The sequence below is a fragment of the Lipophrys pholis genome (assembly GCF_963383615.2).
Source record: "Lipophrys pholis genome assembly, chromosome: 4".
NCBI lineage: Eukaryota > Metazoa > Chordata > Actinopteri > Blenniiformes > Blenniidae > Lipophrys > Lipophrys pholis.
The window spans coordinates 32,601,205-32,620,354 of NC_137637.1; the positions used below are offsets into that span (position 1 = coordinate 32,601,205).

Here is a 19,150-nt window from a genome sequence, read left to right on the forward strand (position 1 = left end):
ATATCAACCTTTCATCTCTTTTGGCAATTAAACATGTAAAACATTCAAATATTCATCCTGACATGATGGTTCTAGTGGCTTTTTACAGTGTTAAGAACATCACAGACATGTTGCTGCTCTGACTACAAATATGAATGAGATGCTTCACCAAAACAAGGCAGCAACATTTTCCATCCTCGTTTTATAATCAAGATTTTGAGGTCCGCCATCAATTCACAAGAAATTAGTTTCGAACAAATAAGAAGTGTGGCGGCTTCATCATTTGGGAACCCATTTTAAAAAGGGCTAAATGGGATGTCACTTCAATACGTGTGAGTAAAACATAAAAAATGTGTGTTTTCTCTGAACAGCTTCAAGATTTTTGAGGATATTTTATAGAACTATTTTTGTCTTTAACCCCCCCTCGAAACAAAAAACAACACTACAGCTTCAAAGTTATTGTCTGCTCAGTGTTGCCTGAACAAAATGTTTGGGGCGAGTTCTACGTATCTGTAACGACGTGAATGTAACAGGTATTTGTACTTTGCTCGAGTATTTTTCACTTTTTTTTACTGTCATGTTAAGACAAATCAATTCTCCTTCCTGGTTTAACCCATATGATTCAGTGTTACAAAGCAGCTGATGGTTGCAGTCATTCACACTGAAGCTGCACAGGTAATCAGATTACATCAATAATGGCCAAAGACCGAGATATACTTTAGTGTGATTCCGAATCTTTTTACTAAAGAACCTGTACTTTTACCTAAGTAACAGAACTGAATAGTTGTGTCGCTGACACGCAGCATTCAAAGCAAACAGTTTCTCCAATACAAACCTTATTCTGTGAATTCATGTGATTCTTTTTTAATAAACTTTCGAATCATTTGATTTTCTCAACAAACAACCAAAATGCAACATGTATAGATTGAATGAATGAGTACATACATACATACATACATACATACATACATACATACATACATACATACATACATACATACATACATACATACATACATACATACATACATACATACATACAGTTTAACCAATGTAAATCTGGACTCTTGTATATTAAGGACAGGCTGTGTAACTCTTAAAAAAAAAAAAAAAAATAAAAAACATATACAAGTATCTATAATTTAGGGATTAAGTCAGTTATTCATGTAAAAAAATCACTACAGACAGGGTAACATAATTCACTGACAGTGGCAAATAAACATAAAACTGTAAAACAGGAGATACTCACCTTCAGTCTTGGATTAATGTGAGTCAGATGATGTGTCTGTCAGACTGATGTCTTTAAATGAAGCAGACTGATGTCTGAGTTCTGCTGTAAGAATAGCATCGCTGTGATATCCTGCAGAGTGTCGTCACGTCTTTTAAGGCTCTCCACACCATCCAATCAAATAGCAACACAGAACATCCAGCTTTGACGTAAACTAGTGTTGACCTGCCCACTCCTTGAAAACACCTGTTAAATCACTGTAGGTCAACAAAGTCACAAGAGAATTAGAAGAACAAACAAAAAAAAATAACTAAAATGAAGGAGAAAGAAAGGCAACTCTTCGGCTCTGGTGTGATTTTAGTTGATGGGTTGGGCTCCATAAGCTTCAGCGAGCATTTGTCAATAGATTACATGAAACACATTGGAAGTGAGAACTTCCAGTCTGACTTTTGAAAACAATCACTGCTCATAACTTTATCTTCTGATGTATGATCAGATCAGTGAGCAGTTTGAGTTTGATTTACAGTCAAGCTCGAGGCCCCGTCTACCTGAAAGTGAAAACATTTCAGAAAAGTTTTGTAAAACGATGCCTGTGTACAGGGCAGAAATCCTGAAACTGATGTAGTTAGCATGTTGGGCCACTAGTGGGTGCTGTTGCTGTTGTTTTTGTTTTTGTAATGAAGCCACACGCGTGTGCAGAGAACTATAAGCTCAAAACATTAACAATGGGAGAGTACACATTCAAGAAGTTCCACCTTATGAGCCGTTTTCCAAAAAGTGCATATTCAGTGGCTCCGAGCGCCTTTGTCGTGCGAACGGACTCCCATGATGCAACGGAAGTTTCCCCTTTTCACTCAAGTAAACGAGGCCAGAGTTTTATCACAGTTTTTATTTTCAAAAATCTCCACACAGCTGATATTGCTCTTCTTTAGCTCGTCCGCTGGCAGAGCGGCTGAGTCGCCGCCCTGCTGAGTGGCTAAACATTCAGGTACCGGGTCTAATTGTATCAGAGCACTTTTTACAAGTGCCGCAGCGCACAATATCGGACCTGATCCTCAATATTAGTTTCTGTGGCAGAGAGGTGATTAAGCCCCTGATGGGAATCAGGTGTGCTGCCTCACCTCTCTGCCCATAAAAGGAGGTGCTGCCAGACACACGGGGGGGGACAGGCGGAGGACAGGTTGAATAGCCTGTGTGCAGAATTGGTGTGGGGGATTTTGGTGCTTTAATAACTTTAATAAAAGAAATGGACCTTTGAGCAATCTGACTCTGCGTCTCTGTTGGGGAACCGGCGGTGTCATGCTCTATTGCCACAGTTTCAGTATTGCTTCACCTGTGGAGTGGGACCTCGTACTAAGCCCCGGGGTACCGCACAACTTAAGTCCAGAATAATTTGAGATTTGTATCATGTCTTTGTTGATGGAGCATATTTACAGACTTGGTGGGGGAAAAACAAATCTGTGAATAATGATGATTTGAACTATCAATACCCTTGACCCATAAACTTTAAAGTTGCAGCAGTGAGCTATCTTTTGGGTTTGGAGTACTGCAGCCTGGGTTTGGTTGCTGCCTGTATATTGACACCTCCTCCCTCTGTACACAAAAGATACCTTTTAAGATATTGCTTGAATGTGTTGTCTCGCAGCCCGTACACAATCGGACTGACGAACCTGGGAAGGATGTGGACGATGAGGTAGACAACAAAGATAATTTCAGAAACATTCTTTGGAAACAAGGAAATCAGACCTCTTATAAGGAAGTGGGCTACGTAGGTGAGCATGCACAGCAGCACCTGGAATCCGTGCAGCAGGATGGTGTTTCTTGCCTTTTTGGCGTCTCTGCACGTTGATTCCGTTGCTTTCGCAGCTCTTGCAGCGAGGAAGATTTTTAAGTAGGTGCAGAAGATGGTGAGCCAAACGGCAATCATGAAAACAATGTAAGAAACGTCCCTCTTTTTTAAACTCGCTGGGTGTCGGAAGAGATTGCCGTTGTCACAGTACAGAGCATTGTTAAACATTAAGCGCTTCGGCTCCGTAGCAACATTGAGAATGATGTCTGCACTGACCAATACAACATTCATGGCCCAAATACACCCGATCAGGATGTACGTCCGTTTGATGGAGCACAGCTCGGTGTGTCGAAGCGGGAAGCAGATAGCGACGTAGCACTCCAAGGCCATGAGGGCCAGGTTCAGCGGGGTGTTGATGGTGGTGCACATGGCAAAGGTCAAAATGAGAAAACAGAGGGAAACGTTGATTCGGTAGAAGATGTTTCCCAGGACGACCAGGCTGACTGACGTCGTGAGCTGGAGCATGTCGTTGAACACCAGGTGGATGAACAGGATGTAACGAGGATTCATGTAAAAGATCTGAAGGAGAGAAGATAGCAGTCCATCAAAATGATGAACAACATCAGCACATGGATTTCACTTTAATAGTGCTTTCTCACTACTGGAGCCGTTCCCAAAGTGCTTTACACCGCTACCTAGAACGGGCCCTCGGTAGAGCGCATGCCTACGCCACATTTGTCACCATGGAAACCAATGGATTACCAAGTTATTTGATCCACCTCACCACTTCTTTCATTTTTTGTCCTGGTCGTTTGAATATACTCATGTTATTACTGTTATTACATGTTATTTTGACACTGATTTAAACACATTTTACAATATCCGTGTGAGCCCGACCTTTGACCCCCAACCGCTACCCAGGGTAATGACGTCACTGCATCACGTGGCCGATCAGAGGTTAGGGAAATGGACATGGAACATTTTGGCTTTGGTTTGACGTCAATCGGATTTGAACCAAAATATGTTTTTGACCTTTTTGTGACCTTTGACCCAATTTCTCTCAAAATGTATAGGAACCATCGTTCTATTAAGGCAAAAAATCCCTGAAAATGTTCTGAAATTTGGGTCAATAGTTTTTGTAAATACATACATACATACATACATACATACATACATACATACATACATACATACATACATGAACAGCAAGATAGATAGACGCAGCCAAAAATATAACCTTCGCCCCAACTTTGATGGGCAAAGGTAATCACATTCACCCATTCATACAGTCACACACCAATGAAGGAGCTCAATCATCCATTGGGAGTGATTTTGTGGTTCAGTGTCTTGCTCAGTGACACTTCGACATGAGGTCAGTGGGAGATAGGTATTCAAACCAGCAACCTTTCAATTGAGGGACGGCCACCCTACCAACTGAGCCACAGCTGCCCTGCACTTTGATGTCAATTACTCAAAACTTGAGACAGTGTGTAAACACACACACACATGCACAGTTTTGAAGTTTGATGCTAAGGTAAATTTGTAGAATTGAAATCAGTTTTATAAATTCAGTTTTTCTTTGCAACTGATGAGATTATCGTGACCCAGTAACATTTCTGTAAACATTTCAGACTTGAGCTAAAGTCTGCTTTCACACATGCAGGACCTTCACAGTCACCAACTGAACTGGAACGCAGGTTTTCATTCTGCTTTGAGAGAATCACACCGACACACAGAAAGACCATGCAAACTCCAGACAGAACGACTCCAACCATGGCCGGAGTTTAGGATTCAAACAACAAAGAAATAAACAGTCTGACCTGGTGTTTTCTGAAGGTGTGAAGCAGTGTGCCGTTTATGTAATTGATGATGAGAGCAAGAGCCAAAACTATCACCATTTTGGTCACGGATCTTTTTGGCTCTTGATTTTGCAGACTGTTGGAGACATTTTGGGAAGGAGAAGAGAAATTCATGGTGATTCACGGATCCTGAGGGAAATTTTAAGAGAACACAAGAAAGATGATAAAACATCCGAGAATTATCAGTTAGAATAAGATCTGTGATGTGGATAAAACAATAAACACAACTTTAAAAGGTGTTGGGAAGGGTCAAGACGTAGAGCCGATGGAGTATTTCTCTTATTCTATAGTTACATTTACTTTAAACAGTGAGATCATTCATTCAAGAAAAAATCTATCCTACATCTGCAATCGCAGTCGGTCTATCTTTTACACAAAATCAAGAAAAATCAGTCACAGCTTTGAAATTCAATACTTTTTTTAATTCTCTCCACTATTTACTGAAAACACAATAAATCTAACAGACAAATTAAGGGAATGTATGTGTTTATGTGTTTCCAGGTCACTATTGTAAATGAGAACCAGTTTTCAATTAACTCACCTGGTAAAAATGAAGGTAAAAAAAAAAAATCCAGGATATTCACATTTTTGTTAATCTGATGAATTATAGACGGAAAACTAAATAAATCAACTAAAAAGTAGCTATCAGTACATTTCTTAGTAAGATCTGTCAATCACTTGGTGAATATAATATCACAAATATTAAGTTGATCTATTTCTACAAACCCACTAATAATACAAAGTTTAATACTTAGACATAGTATGTCTGCACACATCATACAGATGATAAAATAAAGCACCGACGTAAACATAATTTAGAAGCACCGAGGAGAAAAACAAGTCGTCTCTTACCTACGATGTGACACTTGAGTCTCCACTGTAACCGGTGTGGAAATGAGAGCGAGTTTAATTCGATGTTTATATCTTTAGTAGGTTGATGCAAGAGTAGAAATGACATCACTGAAGTGCGTGTGTGACAGGAAACCTTGTACGTCAGTATATCAGAGATCAGCTGCAACAAAAAATAATCTAATAAAGGCCAATAACCAACAAACAATCTAATAAAAGCCAATAATGTAATAATTTTGGGCAAATTGTAATCCAATAAAGCTAATATCGGAACAACTTGCCATTAATATAAAAATGGTTTTACAATGTCTTTCTACACATAATTGAGGTTGAGTGTTTATAAAAATATCAGTAAAGTGTTAATATTAATTTTTGAGGGAAAGTTTTGCAATTTGTCTGAATAATTTTCATTTGATCATTTTCATTGTAAAACATCTTTAAAGAGTAGATAAAACCTATACTTCCATTGGATTTATTATCGAAATTAAAATAATGAGGCTGTGGAGAACACATTCACAATTGTAAATGTGATTAACATGAAAAATATGGAGTCATAACATGTTTGGAAGTATGATCCTTTTTTTTTTTTGCTTTAATATTTTCACATTAGTTTTTCCCATTCAATGAAGCATTACAGACGTTTCTTCAATTTCTCAGTGGCTGTCGTGTAGTCCCGACCACACATCCCTTTAAGGGTAAAACCCCAAAATGCTCTTAATGATGTTTAAAGTGAGTTGAGTCTGCTGAAGCAAGAGGATTCTAAAGAGAGGAGAGAGAAGAAATGAAGATTCAGTTGGACTAGAATTATAGGTCACTCTTTGCTTAGGCTCATGTCCTGCCAACATTGTAGAATGACCCTAAATCAGGCTTAACCTTTTAGATCAGCTGCCAGTGTGACTGGTAGATTTTAAAAGTTACAAGCCGATCAGTATTTGCACCAGCCATTTCGTTTTTCTTGGAAGAAATGAAACCAGATTTTAAGTGGCACTGAGTGCATTTAATCATTTAATCTGCATCTTGCAATAAGTTATTACAAAATGCGGCAAAGTGTATTTTAAGAATACGTTCAAGGATTTTATTATGAAGTGCGACAGATTATTACAAAGTGTTGCATTATTACATGGAGTTTGAAAATCTAGTATGCCACTACATATTGCACCATCATTACATAAAGTGACGCTACGATCCTGCCTCCATCCATTTCAGCCGAGATCAGCTCCAACATCACTCAAGCCGCGGGGAACTTCATTAGGGCACACCGGCCTGATTTGTTCATATGGTGCATAATTCTTGCTAAATTGCATGCTTATGCCAATAGACTGCACTTTGAGTTTGCGCTTGCCTTGCAGGTGACTTCATGCACAAGGAGGATTTGGTCATGTGGGCATTAGGTACCTGTTCAGCCGTCTAATTCCAAGAGCGTTAAGAACAAACACAATCACAGACATTGTCGGGCGGAGTACATCCCATTGCACATTGTACATTAACCAATTAGTAATCAGTTGAACACATGGCTGATAATCCATATTTGTGAAAGTCAACGCTACATGAAGAGTGAAGAGTGTTGTAACCCGGAGTAAACCATTCGCTGAGATTGAAAAAGAAGATTCACGAAGGGACGTTCACTCAACAACGCCACAGCTTTGTCTATCAACTCCAAACTTCATTTGTCATTGAGTTCACGAACCTCAGCTGTACATTGATAATACTTTTTCAGATACTGTTTAAAAGTTTTGTCTCGCAGCCCGTAAACGATCGGACTGATTAACCTGGGGAGGATCTGGATGAAGCAATAGCAAACAAACATGACGTGGAGATAATATTTAGGGAACCAAGACAGCAGATTTCGTACTATCAGATAGTTTGCGTAGGTTAACATGCATAACAGCAGCTGGAAGCCGTGGAGCAGGATCGTATTTCTGGCTTTGGTTGTGTCACTGTTGGATTTTTTGGAATTGGCAGCTCGAGCAGCAAACATAATCTGCATGTAAGTGTAGAAAATGGTGATCCAAACAACAATCAGGTACATCGCCGAGGTAACTTCCCGACTCTTAGCACTCAGTGGATGTCGGAAGACAAAGTTCCTTTCGCACAACAATTTGGAAGAGAACCAGCTTACAGGCTCAGTTGCCACGGCAATAAAGATATCTGTTAGAACTGAGATTGAACTGAGAGCCCAGATACACCCGATCAGGATGTACGTCCGTCTGATGGTGCACAGCTCGTTGTGCCGCAGCGGGAAGCAGACAGCGATGTAGCACTCCATGGCCATGACGGCGAGATTCAACGGTGTGTTCAAAGTGGTGAAGATAGCTAAAACAATGATGAGGCAACAGACGGAAACATTGATTTGGTAGAAGATGTAACTGGAGACGAAGAGGCTGATGGTTGTCGTGAGCTGGATCATGTCGTTTATCACCAGGTGGACGAACAGGATGTACCGAGGATTCAAGTGAAATATCTGAAGAAGGGAAGAAGAAGAGAGCCTCGCTTCAGATTTTACCACCAACCAAGAGCACAGACCACTTTATCAAACAGTCACAACCATGGAGTGATTCTCAGGGAGGGCGTAGTTTAACAATAAAAGCCCCTTCTGGTGTACATACAGTATCCCCTCTTGCTGACGTACCATGGGGAGAAATTTAAAAAACTATTTCCCCTCATATCAGTCACAGCAGCAGACCTGGACTAAATCCACTGAAAAGCTCAATGAATTTCATTAAACTAAATTCCAGACTATGACTCACATCTGGTGTGTAAGACCATCCTGTTATTACTTAAGAATATTCGGTTCCCATCAACACCAGATTAAAGAATGTCAGACATGTTTGTTAGTAAAAATGTATTTTGAAAATACTAGATGATTTTCATTGATTTATATTCACAGTGTGATTTGTGACAACAAAAACAAAAGAGAGGATTTATTACAAGTGAGCAAATGAAGCATCAAAATTATAATTTTCAATGTCAACACACTTAAAACTGACAGTTGGCTCTAAGCAATGAAGTGGTTAAGTAGCCACGTCATATTTGTAAAACTGAGTTATCAAATAGTGATCAAAACCCTTTGCAGACAAAACACACTCACAAAATGGTTTAAAACCTGAAAGTGAATTAACTCTAAACTCCACAGTCGTAGATTCTAAATAAAAATATGAATTTTCAATGCATTTTTTTTTTTTAAATATAAAAAGCATTTTTAGAGCTCCATTTAATGAATTAAATGAGCTACAACTGTCTGCAACCGACACTCCTAAAATATTTATTGTAGTTTTGTATTTAATTTTTGTGTTTCTTCACTTGTTGGACTGTGACATTCTCCATTTCCAGACAAAAACAGGCTGAGTGCTGACCTGGTGTTTCCTGAAGGTGTGTATCAGGGTGCCGTTGATGTAGTTGATGATGACACCGAGAGCCACAACGATCACATTTTTGGCCACAGCTGAGCTCCGAGTGTCCCGATAGTAAAAAGTAACCGACACGTTGATGGCTTCAGACGAGGAAGTCATGGGGATTTCTTATTCGTTTCAAAAAACTGAAGAGGAAGAGAAAAAAAAGGCTTTTATTCTCGGAATTATAAAACACATTTAAAGTCTCAATGTGCTTTTTTGTTTGTTTTTATCTCATCCACAATATTATGTGTGTATTCTGAATAGTGCACGGTACTTAGTGAATTAAAAAGCTGTAAATGTCACATTTTTGACAAGCTTAAGTCCAACTCGTATTAATATGTAGTTTACTTGTATGAACATAACAATTTAATTAGTACCCAGCTCAGAAAATGAATAAATGATCACATTTAATCAGCAGTTTTTAACCACATATATTTGGTCACAAACTAACGACAGTTATGTGATTGAAGTTTTGCTGGACATTAAAGTAGGAACCGCTTATGTAGGATTCTAAAATCTGTCATTAACTATGAAAACGAGTCACTTCTGCTTCACACTAAGATCACATTTAAATTCTTCTTAAATCTTTTTACATTATTTGCTGGTTATTACATTTTGGGTTTCATAATTTCCTTCTTTATTTTTTTTAATGCATTTCGGGCTCAGCACTTTTGTTACATTATCGACCAGTTATTACATTTGAGGTTTTATTACATTATATTTTATAATAATTTGGATCGTTGTTCCATATTGGCCTCTAACATGCCTTTTTGTCACTAAATGTTATAGTATGTTCTGTACACACTGTGGAAGTTACATAATGTATTTTCAAACAAACATGCCAAAAAAAATCAAAATAGTAACATTTACTACCACGATTAGTAGTATTGCTTCTCAGTTTTGTATCAAAGTGGAACAAAGGAATCCATAACATTTTACAGATTATTAGACATGAAACCCAGTAACTCACCTCCTCAGTCTTGGATAAATGTGTATTCAGACTGATGTCTGTAAGTGAAGCACACTGACGTCTGAGTCCTGCTGCAGTAGAAACATCCCTGATATCCTGCAGCGTCGTCGCTTCTTTTAAGGCTCAACGTCATCTAGTCAAATAGAAGCACAGCTTTGACCTGCCCACTCCTAGAAAACACCTCTTACATCACTGTGGGCCAACGGAGGCACATGAGGAGAACATGGAGATGGAGATATGACCACAAGGGGTGACGGTCCTAAAACCTGACCCGTGTCCATCAGGCCAATTTCACTCACCCTGTGCAACACCGGAATATCAGAGAGACCCCTTCCCATCATGGAGTTTGATTCCAGGAGTGTGGTATGAGACCTTGCCCGTTTCTGAATAATTTGTTAAAGCAGGCCAGGTTTAGGGTTATGGTTAGAATTAGGGTTCTGGTGATGGTTGACCCACTGTGTCCGAGTCGTGTGCTCGGGCAACAGATCTCGAACATCTTCAAAAGCGAGCTGGTATAGTTTTATACAGCTGGGAGATCTTTACTGCACTGAGTTTCTTGCCTTTCCTTTCATATCCCCCTTCAGGAGCTTGACAAATCTGTTGACGATGACAAACTGTCTTGTAATTTCAGCTGCTTTCACTATGATTCCGTCTGTTTTGACTTTCCCTGTTGGACTTTGAATTTTTTTCCCCCCCTACACGCCGTCTGTCCATCCCTGCGTCCCTCTTCTATACTTCTTACCCTACACAGGGTCACGAGGCACTGGAGCCAACCTCGGCTCACTGTGGGCGAGTGCAGGGTCCACACTGGACAGGGTCACCCGTCCATCACAGGGCAAACGCAGCTTGTTTCATTCAATCATAAAGCTTGTTGAACTTTTTACTGCTTTGTTGCCAAGAGGGTTCGTCCTGAAAAATAGTAAAAATTCATTAAAAAAAAAAAAAAGACATTGAAGAGACAAACACACTGAAAAAAATAAAATAAAATTGTAGTTCATGTAGTTTATTGTCTTTATTGTAAAAATAGTTATTTTGGGGTAAAACACACATCCATCAAACATTTCATGATCTGCAAATCTTCACTGGGTGAGAAATCTCGCGCAGACACAAGGGGAACATTTAGAAATCCAGACGTTGGAGTCTGCTCATTTGGTAGAGCATGAGACTCGCAATCTCAAGGTAGAGGGTTCATGTCCCACGCCGGGCGCCACCTTCCCGTGGGCTCACCACCTGCAGGAAAGGTTCTTAATCGGTGCAATGTGATCTGGGTGACGGTGCTCAGACTGACACCCCCGCGACCCGGAAACGGATAAGTGGGAGAAAATGGATGGATGGACTCCGACGGTGGTTGAGGCAACAGTGTTAACATCTTCCAGCACCTTTCCACCTCAATCATGATGATTCCAATAATCTGCTATGAATTTTCACTTCTCCGTCGGTTGCCGCAGGAGGAAGCCCATGAAAACAGACTGTGAGGGAAGTGTGCTAACCACTACTCCACTGCAGTGTGGCTCAGGAGGTAGAGCCAGCCTTTATCCATGTCAATGTTGGTGGTTCAATCCCACATCGCTTCCTGACCATGTATCAGTGTGTTGGGGCTGAAGATTCAGTGAACTGTTTCTCAAAGTTTCTCCCCCGAAGGAAAACACCAGCAACAATGAACAGGCCATAAAACAGCAGGGGAGCGAGCCAGACCCCGGAAGTGGCCAATGAGGATGCTTGAATCCGACCCGAACACCACAGGGGTCCAAAACTGAAGTTGGTGAGACTCACTTTCTACCAACACTCTCCGCTTTTTCAATCTGACCATCGAGGGAGAGACATCTCTTTCCCTCCTCAGGATGGTATTAGAGAGCACCAAGCAGAAACAAAGAGACAGAACCAACACCAGCCCGCTGGACGAGCAGGACCCAGTTCGGACTACATCTTCTGTTTCCTCTATTTTTGCCTTTTTGGGGGATTCTGGAGACCAAAGCCAGCATCTCCTCTTCTCCTCTCCTCCTTCAACTGCCTTGCTGTCCACTGCTGCAGCTGGAGCCAGGCCTCTGAATTCGGGACGCTGAATTCAGACCCGGTAACAACCAGTTACCACCGCCTCCCAGAACCAACAGAACCAAGGACGGTGCTTTTCAGCACCAAACCAGGGAGGGTGAGAGCTTTTGTCTGGGCAGAGAATAGTTAAAATGATGTTCTGTTAACATGCAATGTGTGTTTCAATGTGCTGCTGATAAGGCCGCAGCATCTCATGTTGTTTGTGTACACGCATTCACGCGCACCAACCAAGTCCAGGACTCTGGTTTTCCACCTCAGAACCAGAGGTCCAAGTGAGCTCCAGGCCCACTGGGAGCTCTGTGTGGAGGAACCAGGGTTCAGAACCGAGCCTCGCAGAATTCTCTGTCTTTCTCTTGTCTTCATCCTCTCTCATTCTCTCCCCCTATTTCACTAACCCGCAGCAACGCGCCCCCCCTTATCAGATCGAGATAAGGTCACAACTATGTGCTAGCTGCTGCAAGAGCAGATCTGCCTCAGTCACAGGAGTCCTAACTGCAGGTCCCGACCTCCACTTAGGACTCAGAACTCAGAACCGGGCCAACGGAACCGCCCGTTCGTTACGCCCTCGGTAGACTGCCTCGCTCCGAGACCGCCCTCGGGCATGCGTGCTCGACGGACGTCTTGTTTATCTGGCCGCTAAGCAACCGCCGCGTCCCCAGAAAGAGCGAGTCAAACGCCTCTAGTGGTCGCGTGGGTCATCGCAATCCCTCTTGACATCCACCTGGTGGACACATCGGGTTATTGCGCTCTCCCTCTGCGCGCCGCCGCACGCCCCTAGTGGTCGTCACAGTCACCGCATTGACCCGCCGACATCTGCCTCCACCTGGTGGACGTTCGAGGTCATTACACCCCCTCACATTGACCCAAGGACGTCTGCCTCCACCTGGTGGACGTTCGAGGTCATTACACCCCATCGTCACTCCAGACCATGCACACACACACACACACACACACACACACACACACACACACACACACACACACACACACACACACACACACACACACACTCTTTGTACATAGTGTTTGCTGTTTAATAGATTTGATCTCCGTGTTAGATGTCGTTTGCTATTTGAATGTGTTGATTTATGAGATGATTTCCGAATTATTTATGAATTAATACATTTTTATTAATAAACGCCTGTCAGCTGAATTGAACGCTTCTTGGTGATTATTGTGTATTTATTGTTGACAATTCACTGGTTTGTAACAGTCTGTGCTCGGATCTCACACCTTCCATTTTATTTAAGATTGTTATATTTTATGCAGAAATATTAACTAAATGAAATAAACTTTTTACAAACGAGACTGATATTTTGGTATTAGCTATTTCCAGTTTATCTGGTGGTGCCCCGATTTATTATTAATACATAAATGAGAAATTTATGCAAATTAATAATTTTTTTATTAATAAATCATTTTTGATAATTTATTAATTCTTTTGTTTTAAAGTAATTATTCAATTACTTTAGGAGTTGTTAATGAGTAAATGACCATTTACTTCCATTAATAATTTAAATTTTTCATAAATTACTTCCAGTGATTTATTACTTTCAGTAATCTATTACTTAGAGTAATTTAATGCTAATAACCAACCATAAATCCCAACAAGTGTGTGTGTGTGTGTGCTGAGACCTCTAAATCAATATAATATAATGAACATAATGTAAGTGAAGTCCCTTCAAAAGTCCACTGACTGTTTTCTTCTAACGCTCCATTGATAATACTTTTTCAGATACTGCTTAAAAGTTTTGTCTCGCAGCCCGTAAACAATCGGACTGATTAACCTGGGGAGGATCTGGATGAAGATGAAGCAAAGAAACATGATATGGAGATAATCTTTAGGGAACCAAGTCAGCAAACTATATGTGATATGATCCTGGACGTAGGTTAACATGCACAACAGCAGCTGGAAGCCGTGGAGCAGGATCGTATTTCTGGCTTTGGTTGTGTCACTGTTGGATTTTTTGGAATTGGCAGCTCGAGCAGCAAAAATAATCTGCATGTAAGTGTAGAAAATGGTGATCCAAACAACAATCAGGTAAATCGCCGAGGTGACTTCCTGATTCTTAGCACTCAGTGGATGTCGGAAGACAATCGTCTTTTCGCACAACAATTTGGAAGAGAACCAGCTTACAGGCTCAGTTGCCACGGCAATAAAGATATCTGTTAGAACTGAGATTGAACTGAGAGCCCAGATACACCCGATCAGGATGTACGTCCGTCTGATGGTGCACAGCTCGTTGTGCCGCAGCGGGAAGCAGACAGCGATGTAGCACTCCATGGCCATGACGGCGAGATTCAACGGTGTGTTGAAAGTGGTGAAGATAGCTAAAACAATGATGAGGCAACAGACGGAAACATTGATTTGGTAGAAGATGTAACTGGAGAGGAAGAGGCTGATGGTTGTCGTGAGCTGGATGATGTCGTTTATCACCAGGTGGACGAACAGGATGTACCGAGGATTCAAGTGAAATATCTGAAAGAGGGAAGAAGAAGAGAGCCTCGCTTCAGATTTTACCACCAACCAAAAGCATCGAAGAGCAAATATCTCCCCTCAGAACAATCATTTCATTACTGAACCAAGAAAAACACCAAATAGATTCATTAAGGTTCACTCGCTCAATCTACATCTACACTGGTTAAAAAAAAAAAAAAGCATACCTCACATTTATGCCTCACTCTCACATAATGGACTAGAATCTGTTTTTGTTTTTTCTATTTCCCACCTTCCCCTTGATGTGCGACTCCATTCCTCCATTATCACTACTTTGTCTTTGTAATGTGCAGAAAAACTCAGAGTTCAAGTGCTCTGATACGTGGACGTCTTCTTCTTTTTCTTCTCCTCCTCCTTCTTTTCAAAAAGAGTTTCACTTTTTCAGTATAATATCTAGTTATTACATCTATTGGTTCCTCCTAACCCCAAATAACTACAAGAATTAAAAAATGCAAGCCAAGCCAGACCCTCAGGTCTTAAGAAGATGATGTATTTAATGTCTGATGTAACATGTATTGTGGTGTTATGTCTGCTATGCTATTATGTTTGTTGTTGATTCATTTAAATGGCCTGTATATTATGTTTTACATTCAAGTAATTATAAACAACCTTTCGCTCTCATGACAAACCACAATCTTTATGTCTCTATTTAAACTCTTGTGCTCATGCTACATTTACAATGTGTACAAAACAGGTAGTGCTGACCTGGTGTTTCCTGAAGGTGTGTATCAGGGTGCCGTTGATGTAGTTGATGATAATACCGAGAGCCACAACGATCGCATTTTTGACCACAGCTGAGCTCGGAGTCTCTCGAGGGCGAAAAATATCCGTCACGTTTGCATCAGACGAGGAAGCCATGGGGATGTCTTCATGAGACACACAAATGAATTGAACTATATATATATATATATATATATATATATATATATATATATATGACAATCTAATTAAAAAGTAATAACAAAATAAAATGATGTAGGTAAGAAACATATAATTTAAATTAATAGATTTAGACTACATCAGAAGTGTATCAAGTTCTTACTTTTTTTTCCCCACAGAAAAACAACTCTTTGCTGTGTAAGTAAAGTAACTGTAATTCAATAATATTAGTTGTAGACACTGAAATAGGAACGGTTAATAAAGGATTTCTACAATAAGTGAGAATTATGAAAATGAGAACACAAGTCTTCTTTACGCTTGGCATAATGACGCGGACACTATTTTACTTTTGCTCTTTTGACGTCACATTTCATCATATTTGCTCTGGTTCACATGGTGGACATGTGCAACATGTCGCAGCAGCACTCACAACACGGTCAGAATTTTATCGCAGGTTGCCTTCGGCCGCTAGACCACGGCATACAGTGTGACGTCGGATCAACGATTTAGAGCAAAGACCAAAGATGTCGCGAAGATTCTCTCATGATTGATATCCTTCGCTGACAATCGTACAGTGTACGGCGGGCATTAGACTTACTCCGAGATTTACACTTATTTATTATTTTGTGTTTGTGTGCAAACAGCATTGTAGGACACCAGTAAGTAACCTTCTAAACCTCTTTGGGGAGAATTTTTTGCTCCCAACCTCAAAACATCACTAAAGCAGAGGAAAAAAAATCACAAAGTTCAATTTCAAGTGTCAGTTACAGTGACAGGAATTAGTTTATGGAACGCACTTCAGAAAGAAGTAAAATAGTCAGGAACTCTCCCGGCATTCAAGAAATACACAAAAGCTGTTATGTTAATAAAGTGTGAAAATTAGATTTGGACATAAATAATGTGAGATATTTGATTTGAACATGAAAATGATGGTTTTGTATATGTATATTGTAAATACTGTACATAAAATGCACAAAAATATTCAGAAAGTTGGAAATTAACAAAATAACAGACGGATGTAAGGTCATTGTAAGGGGGGATCATAAGACTGATTTTCTTTTCTGCTCCTTTTCATTCAGACTGTCGGATTGAAAGTTTAGTTGCAGAGAGTGTTTTTTTAAATTCTCACTTTTGAATGAAATACATTTAAAAAAAAAAGTGTCTTCAGGTATTCAAACCGTCTGCTTACTTTACTTCAGTCAAAAAAAAATAGTTGGAAAAATATTCATAGATAAACATCAATACACATTAAAAAAAAAAAATCTTTTTAAATAAATATATATATATATATATTACGATGAAACCTAGTAACTCACCTCTTCAGTCTTGGATTAATGTGTATTCAGACTGACGTCTGTAAGTGAAGCACACTGACGTCTGAGTCCTGCTGCAGTAGAAACATCCCTGATATCCTGCAGCGTCGTCGCCTCTTTTAAGGCTCGACGTCATCCAGTCAAATAGAAGCACAGCTTTGACCTGCCCACTCCTAGAAAACACCTCTTACATCACTGTGGGCCAACGGAGGCACCTGAGGAGAACAAGCTGCTGGAGATGTGACCACAAGGGGTGACGGTTCTAAAACCTGACCTGTGTCCATCAAGCAAGACGTTCTAAGTCGAGGGGCCAGTTCTACTCACCCTGAATTATTAAAAAAAAAAAACCTTCCCATCATGGAGTTTGATTCCGTTGTTATGAAAGCCAGCGATGTGACCATTTACAAAGAAAATATTTATTTGAGATTTTTCAGTCGGGACTAAAAATAATTGAAAAGGAGCTCAAGAAGATAAAACTTACAAAATGGACTGATTTTACAGAATTTACAGAATATTCAACTCGACACAGATGCAAATCATGTAATTCCAGCAGGATCAAATCAAATCAAGGTTGCATGTAACTTATTTCAGCTCATAGCTTCAAAAAAACATTAACTGCGGTTCACAGACACAAAAGTATATTTAATGAAAATCAATGTAACCTTTAATTTAATTATTACGGTTCATGGGATTTAATTGTTGTCCACTTGAATTGTCTTTTAAATAGTATTTTTTCGATTGTTTCTGGGTTGTTCTGGCAAAGGGGAGAGTGAAGTTGAATTTTCTCCTGCCAGATGAATCAGATTTGATTGGAAACGAGGTTTATACAGTTTGAGGCAATAGAAAATGTCTCGCTTTATACATTATAATTAGTGTTTGAAATTTTACAAGGTCCTGCATTTTTAGTAGTTTTGATTTTATAAATAGTTGATCAGTATGTTCTCCTCCATGGGTTTCGTGTATGATTCTTACTGATTTTTATTTTGTACAGTTATGATGGTGGTTGTGTGCTGTTGTTTGTCAACTATACAATATGTCTGGTCGGTTGGGACAAAGTGTTTGTCTCTGAGAGCTGAAGTCTCACAAGATCTTAGTCCTGTTGCTCTCAACCACCTCCAGAGGGATGTCCCATCAGGGTTTGGGTACTTCATACTACTTCATACTAGATACTAATGTCTCTGTACTCTGTCCCCGGCCACTTGGTTGTTTCCTCTCCCTGCATGTTGATCCTGCTTTCATCCTACAACCCAGTCACTTATTTCTTGGGATTATTAATTACATATATGCTGTTGTTTTTTGTTTCCTCCTTTTTTTTTGCAGTAAAATTGTTCAGGTTTTCTCTAGTCGAAGTCGGTCTTCACGTTCTCAGCATTGTCCCACTTTTTCACGTGAACATTTGATGTGGATCAGAATATTAATTTCATACAGCTGTTTGTTGCATGTGCACGACGTCTTTTACTGCAGTGGGCCAAACGCAACAACTGGCTGAGCGTCCTGTTCCCATGACTACTCTCAGGTGTCGGGCTTGATATGGACCGAAGGTCAGCCGTCTCTGTTGGCGCCGACCTATTTTACTTAATTTCATGATTCTATTCAGTCGCTGTCCCTGATGTTTTTCCAGCACACTGTGTTAGCCCTCCCTCTTGGATTTTTAGATGTTGTACGCCACATCGGTATGCGTGTTCTTTATATTTTATACTTCGCTGCAACACTAACTGTCCGTCGGGGACACAAAGACAAACTGAACAACACTGAGACGCCTTTCTAGCAGTTAGACAGCAAGAGCAAGCAGACAGGGGGTTTCTGCAATGTTAAAGTTGAGAACAGTGTGTATATAAAGGGATTTTATGATATTGTCAATCATATGGACCTATGGCAGCGGCCTCCCCCTTCCAGTTTGTGGCAACAGATAAACGCTTAACTTGCCGACCGCGGTCCATCGCCTCTGTATCTTGCTCGTCCAGTTGAATTGTTTTTTTTTCTGCACTGGTGATTTTTGTGTTTTAGTCATGGCCAGAGTCACGAGTCATGAGTCACCTCAGTACATGATTGACGTTTGCTCATAAACCTGACATGTCTGCAGGCTCCGAACGATCTTTTTATGAACAGCGTTCAACAAATTATTACTGACTAACGTGCAAAGGTTTCTTTACAATTGGAGAGAGAGTTGGTCATTTGAGAGGATATGGAGATTTTACATTGCCGATAGTTCAATCAACTTTTTGTGTGTCTGTATGCGGAGTAAAACTTTGGAACAGATTGGAAATGCAAGTCAAGCCGCACGGTGGCGATCGGCCCATTCTAAATATTAAAGAGTAAAATTTTACGATGTAAATGACTTAA

General features: G+C 40.2%; 3 protein-coding genes across 3 annotated transcripts; all 3 read right to left on the reverse strand.

The window, feature by feature from the left end:
* Nucleotides 1-2,732: 2,732 nt before the first annotated feature.
* LOC308108331 (odorant receptor 131-2-like) lies at nt 2,733-3,566 on the reverse strand (the record flags this gene model as incomplete). Its single annotated transcript, XM_080461162.1, has 1 exon — nt 2,733-3,566. One exon carries the CDS (start codon nt 3,564-3,566, stop codon nt 2,733-2,735), a length of 834 nt encoding a protein of 277 aa, XP_080317288.1.
* Nucleotides 3,567-7,367: 3,801 nt separating this feature from the next.
* On the reverse strand, nt 7,368-9,213 carry LOC308108332 (odorant receptor 131-2-like; the record flags this gene model as incomplete). Its single annotated transcript, XM_080461163.1, has 2 exons — nt 7,368-8,165; nt 9,058-9,213. 2 exons carry the CDS (start codon nt 9,211-9,213, stop codon nt 7,368-7,370), a joined length of 954 nt encoding a protein of 317 aa, XP_080317289.1.
* Nucleotides 9,214-10,250: 1,037 nt separating this feature from the next.
* Nucleotides 10,251-15,473, reverse strand: LOC308108333 (odorant receptor 131-2-like; the record flags this gene model as incomplete). Its single annotated transcript, XM_080461164.1, has 4 exons — nt 10,251-10,258; nt 13,982-14,117; nt 14,256-14,597; nt 15,321-15,473. 4 exons carry the CDS (start codon nt 15,471-15,473, stop codon nt 10,251-10,253), a joined length of 639 nt encoding a protein of 212 aa, XP_080317290.1.
* Between the last annotated feature and the right edge of the window lie 3,677 nt (nt 15,474-19,150).